The sequence below is a fragment of the Rhea americana genome, unplaced genomic scaffold (assembly GCF_003343005.1).
Source record: "Rhea americana isolate MKP2758 unplaced genomic scaffold, rheAme1 scaffold_8, whole genome shotgun sequence".
Taxonomy (NCBI): domain Eukaryota; kingdom Metazoa; phylum Chordata; class Aves; order Rheiformes; family Rheidae; genus Rhea; species Rhea americana.
The window spans coordinates 4,655,636-4,661,635 of NW_028186978.1; the positions used below are offsets into that span (position 1 = coordinate 4,655,636).

Below are 6,000 nucleotides of genomic sequence, written 5' to 3' on the forward strand. Positions count from 1 at the left end.
GCAAAAATTAATAGTAATTCAATAGACACCCATTTGATTTCCGTGCTGCATATTCCCATAGTTAAAAATGGTGGGGATTTTTGTTACTACTGTTTCCAGTAGTWGTCCAGTTGTCCATGGATGGCAAAAATCTTATTTACCATTTTTAGCAAATATGAAAAAGGATGACGAGCATTTTTCTTTAAAGCCTGATTTTTTCACTGCTGCTAATAAAGCTGTCTTCTGCAGGCAGAAGTGGTTAGTGCTCTCTGTCATCGGGTTGTATATATTTGTACTGTTATATGGAAATAGATTACTGAARTATATAGAGAAGTATTGCAGGGGACAATAAGAACTGTTACTAGATTTATACAGAGAAGCACTTTGCACTATTCTTTGTCAATTTTGAGTTGCAATTTTGTGGTCTCATTTTGAGTTTTAGCAAAAAACACTTTGATACATACTTTAAATGTGAGTGGATGGATCAAAATAAATCTGAGGCTACTTTGCATGGGAAATTGGCAATATCCATCTTGCAGAAACTAATTTAAAGAAGTAGTAAAAGAAAGTAGGGCTTATTAATGCATAAAATACACATAATTGCTACAAATTTGTCCATAAATACTCTCCATTAAAAAAATAAATGAAACTTTCCAGAATTTGCGATTTCATGAATGCAGGTGACATTTGTAAGACAGTTCTAACTGGATTTTTCTAAACATTGTTGGGATATTTCGAGTAATTTCATTGTGTGTTGAACTAGGAAGTACATTCGATTTGTCATTGAATTAACAATGCCTACATGTGATGTTTGATAACAGATATTGATGTGCAATTTTTCTTATGGAGCTAGAATATTGTTTATAGAATTATTGGTCTAGACCATCTTTGTTCATTGAAGCTTATGAGACTTTTTTTCTCCTTCACCCTTCCCTCACTGTCCCACARTCAGATTCTTGTGTCACGATGAATGCTTTACAAATATAAGACTTTTCATGGTCTATTAATACAGACCTCTCTATGTTAACAATAGTTTTAATAAAGTAACATATGTGAAGAGCGTTGCAGTAGCTGAATTATGTTTAAAATGGTGACTCTTGAAATTTTCGGTATTACACAGATGTCTTGTTGACTTCAGTGGAAATTCTGTGGCTATTCCCACATAACCCTTGAAATGGTTAACTGTCTACAAAATTCCCAGCTATAGAAATTGAATGGTTGGTGTTAAAGATTTGGAAACATTACTGCCCTGAATGTTGATGCAGATGTTTGTTATGGTAAAAAGGATCAAAGGTTATGGGGTCATGACAGAGGTTAAAGGATTAGCATSTGACAATAAGTATTGGTCAGGAAAATGGAAAAGTAGAACTAATTTTTCTTGCACCCACCTGTGCTTTCTGTCAAATAAAAACTTGCAGTAATGACACAGCAAGGAGGAGAGACAAAGGTTAATGAGTAGCACAAGTTCAAATGTGCAAAGTATTGGAGTGTAAATTGGATCATACAGCCTAGTGTAGCTGTATGATCTAACAAAAGGCCTTGAGACATTGTGGAAAATGTTGTGAGGCAGGCAACTTAATTCCTATTGTTTGAACACCTTGAAACTCATAATACTTGTCAGTTAGTTACAATAAAGGCTGTGTTTGTAAAAAAGCATTGCTAATGAGAAAACATGATTGCTATCCCAAAGGACACGAGTTACGTATTTTTGATTAAGTCTTTTTATATCTTTATACCATATACTATGTTAAGCATTAATAGGAGGTTTATGTTTACACTTAATACTGTTCTTTTCAGATGGCGTTTCTTTGAAAGTGGATATAAACTTGAAAGTGAAATTAGAATTATTTAGCAAATACATAAAACATGATGAAGTTATACACTTTAAGAATGGAGSATATAATAAGAAAACCAAGGAAGATATATTTATTTGTGCTTTTTATTTCTATGTAGAAATATATAGATATTATATTTTAAGTTCTAATTTGATTGTTCTACCATCAAAATTTTCCTTCATTACATGAAAAGTAAAATTTAAAGCTAGAGTCCTTTGTAGTTCTCTACATGACAGTTATTATATATACTATCTCTATATATGTTATCTCTATATAACAGTTATTTCAGTTCTCCGGTTTAGTTCAATTTTTATGATCATATTACCATACACAGATATTTTAATTTCCCTTATCATCTGAAATTAAAAGAGAGAGATAATACACACAGTTTTCAAAACAAAAAAAATAAACAAATGACCCATGAAGAGCTAAGAGGCAGAAAGTGCCTGTCAGTTATATTACTTCACAGTGGTGGCCTGACAGAAACRCGTTTTGTGCATCTAACACACAGATAAAAAGAAAGGTCAGGGTTCACAGAGCTAGTTTATTGCAAATGGTTCTCATGGATTTTTGTTTTCCCTTAGGTTTTCTGGGTTCATTGTTTAAATGGCCTCTTCCACTCRTTCATTCTCTTCTGGTTTCCACTAAAATCCCTCCAGCATGGTAAGTGTATAAAATATATATAAATATATATGTATGTGTGTGTGTATGTATATATATATATTTCACAAATAAATCTTGAAAGGTACTAAATACCTAAATACTGTTTCTTTAAAAACACTTGATAAATAGTAAGTTTTGTGGAATTAAAATTTAAGTTATTAGAGCTAGAGTAGAATATGCAATCTATTTAAGTGGTTTATTTAAATTATGTTTAAAAGGATAAGTAATATTATGTACATATRTATAAAATTTTATAAATGTACTTGAAGTAAATAGAAACCATATGGAAGGAAAAAAACCTGATGATTAGTTGCCCTACTTTTGTGTAATAATCTACGGTGTTAATACTTGTAAAAACTTAAGTCAATCACTAATGTCTCTTGCATTAAGTCACTTATGTTTTGGAGGCCTTTAMTGCCTGTGTATATACCTTCTCTCCTTTCGGGGAGGTATTAACCCGTTAGTAAACATCTATATCATTAGGCTTGTGACAGGTGAAACTGAGATATCTTGGACAGCTCAGTCCTGTCACTGTTCTTGTTTCTGTTGTATGTGCACCTGAGAGGCAGAAGGAAACTAGACGCTTGCGAGGCAAGCCGTAATAATCAGAGGAGACTGAAAGCAGTGTTTCTGATTAACGGGGATGTTTGTGTGTATTGAAGCTATTACAGGGGTGGGTTTTGTTAGCGATGTTTCGATTTCAGTTTGTAGTAAAATTTCTGAAAATAGAGAAACCATGTATGTACCCTAAGGGTTTTCTGTAAAAGTAATAGTCGTCTCAGTTTTTCTGATAATAGCCAGGCAGACTGCCTTGTACTGGGAGCACAGAAATATTCTGATCATCTCTCAACCTTTTGAAACGTTAAGAAGGTTCTGGTGGTCAAGACTAGATAGTGAGAAGGGAACAGCTGCTTATACCWAAAAAGCTCAAGAGAGAAACTGTTATTCTTGCAGAATATTTTRTACTTGGTGACTTTTGATGGGTGAATGAAGTGGGTAGCAGCCTTGCTTTCTATGAAAGTCATGTGAATGCAAGTTCAGTGGCTGCTATGTACACTGGAGAGGGCTGTAGACAGCCCAGGAGAAAGCTCCCAAAATGWCAATTCATACTCTAAAACCATAGACTCAAATCCAATGTAAAATCTCATTTCAAAGCTGTAGTCAGTTTCAGTWAGAGTGGGTATTTTCCAATGCAAAAATAACTTTGGTGTATATGGTGCAGACATGTTTAATGAGTAGACACAGTGATGCAGAATAGAGTGCGTGTGTGAATGGAAAAGCACAACGATTTGCATAAGACTGCAGAGTTGCTGTCTGAATGCTGTAGCAGCCCTCTTCAGCTCAAAGCCTGTGGGCCAGAACTGACCTGCTGGCAATCCACAAGTGCCCCTCTGTAAGTCTGCAAAAATTGCTGTCTGTCTTCCTCGTCCGCTCCTAGAGAAAGGGAGAGCAGAAATGGGACCTGGGGGTTGTGGGCTTTGTGTACAGTATAATGAGTACATGCAGTGGGTACAGCTGGTGCACAAAGTTCTGCCTGCAGGGCAAATGAGCACAGAATGGAAGCGGTTGTTTATCCCTTGGTGATGACTCTCTACTTAAAGAGAAAAGGGAAATAATGCTGTTAGGGTCCTATAGGGAGGGTTTTGAGAATCTGAGAGAAAGAGTTTAAATAAGAAACTATATTATTCCTTTTCTCCCTAGCTTTTCCTTTTCTCCTCCTTATCTTGTACCTGGACCTCTTCACTCCGTATTAGATCTTTCATACTGAGCAAAGAGTCTCCTTCACTTTCCTGCAGCCTAGTGTKACTGTTTTCCTAGCTAGCTTAATTTATTGTGTATATATGAAAAGAAAAAGATCTTGTCAGTCTTTGGGGAAGTAGGATCTTGTCTGSGTTGTAGCATGTGGTACTTTGGACCAAATAATCCTGTGCATCTTGTCCCTTTCCTTCAAGCTAGCTTTTCAGGAAAACAGCCACAAAAAGCACTAGTACAGAAAAGTGGTTCTGTTTAGATGGAGCTGAAAGTATGCAGAATTACCTTCTGCAGTTTCCTGTATCCGATTCCCCTGGCTGGATCGGAAATGCTTTCTGATCGTGGTGTTGGGTAACTTTCCAAGGTCCACCCAAGAGAGGAACTTGTGAGAAGAGGGCTCAACATCCACTTTCTCCTAGCAACAGAGAGGCACAAGGCCTTTGAGGAGGCTGAAGGAGGAATGAGAGAAGCTCAGCTTTCTGCATAAGACTGCTGGGTCTCCCACAGCACTCCAACTTATGAGAWTAGACTTAGCTGCCTGCCTATTACTATAGGTCCGTTTTGTTTTGATCCTGTTATAAAACTCTGTTTAAATAAATCCTGTTCTTACATATCTACAGATCTTTACTGCTTTGTATATATTGTTAGGCATCACTGTGCAAATTCAAGCTGATATTTATTAGAATGTTGAAAATAAAATCTTGAAGGTCGTGAAAATCACTCAGAGCTCACAGCCTTTTCTTTGAGAATTTTCTTTTGTTCACTCCTTAATCTCAGTTGTTCATGTCTGTCTTGTCTGTAAGTAGAAAATTTCAGACTGTATATGTTGTAGTTCAGTCTACCAAGACACAAACGATTGGAGAATAAGGATGAGTTTGTGAGAATTGTTTGTCAGAATTTTTCTCTAAGGGACCTGAATGTTGCATAGTACATAAACCTTGGCCCTTCGCCTCCATGCAGTGTTATCTGAATATGAATTCAGATGTCATCTGAATAAGAAGGATTGGAATCTTTAGAGAAGCTTCTTCTCTGTTGACATGATAGCAAATGACAGAAGCCAAGTGTATACGAACAAGTAACTCTACCGTTACCTATTTTATGACCCATGTTACTCGCTTTGTTTTGGGACTTACAGAGCTCTTGGGATTCTTAGTGGTCTGCTAGTCTATCCGAGGAGAAATGTTAACCAAGAGAAATGTCAAGAGTGCAACTAGTAATGGTGGAGCTAAGGAGGTAGCTATTGTGAGCTTCTCAGCTAGGAAAGGGGAAAGAGCTAGGTTAAGAAGGACTGTTTTCCAAGCATTTTTATTCTTTATGTGTGAGAAGTGGATGGTACAGTATGTAGCTACTCTTTTCTATTTCCTATATGTGCTGACTTAAAGTGTCTGCAAAACAAAACTGTTGTAGTGAGTGAATATACTGAAGTGATTATTGTTTGCAGACTACCTAATTTTCCATCTGAACTTTTACCTGCTGTGTCTCCCAGAATATCAATAAATAAATCTTCTTTCAGTGATAAACTAGCCTCACAGATGCTGAAAAGCTTTTGGAAAGGAGCACTCCCCATTCATGACTAAAAGGAGTTTCATTTCCAGCATATGTAAAGGGGATATAAAGGCTAACAAAACATTCAACACAAATACACATACATAGTTAGCAGCATTTAACACACCTTATGTTAACTGAGGATAGTGAAATATAAGTCGTTTTAACTCCAGGTTATCAGCATGTCACATTCCTCTGACCAGTCCAAACAGAGGTGGGTTTAAAA

At 36.2% G+C, this 6,000-nt stretch overlaps 1 protein-coding gene across 2 annotated transcripts in view; it reads left to right on the plus strand.

The window, feature by feature from the left end:
- The window catches only part of ATP8A1 (ATPase phospholipid transporting 8A1), a 118,134-nt gene that overhangs the window by 76,950 nt on the left and 35,184 nt on the right, over window positions 1-6,000 (plus strand). For both annotated transcript variants that reach the window (XM_085322902.1, XM_085322904.1), the window contains exon 29: window positions 2,399-2,477. In XM_085322902.1, coding sequence (XP_085179028.1) covers window positions 2,399-2,477 — 79 coding nt within the window. The remainder of the gene's footprint in view (window positions 1-2,398; window positions 2,478-6,000) is intronic.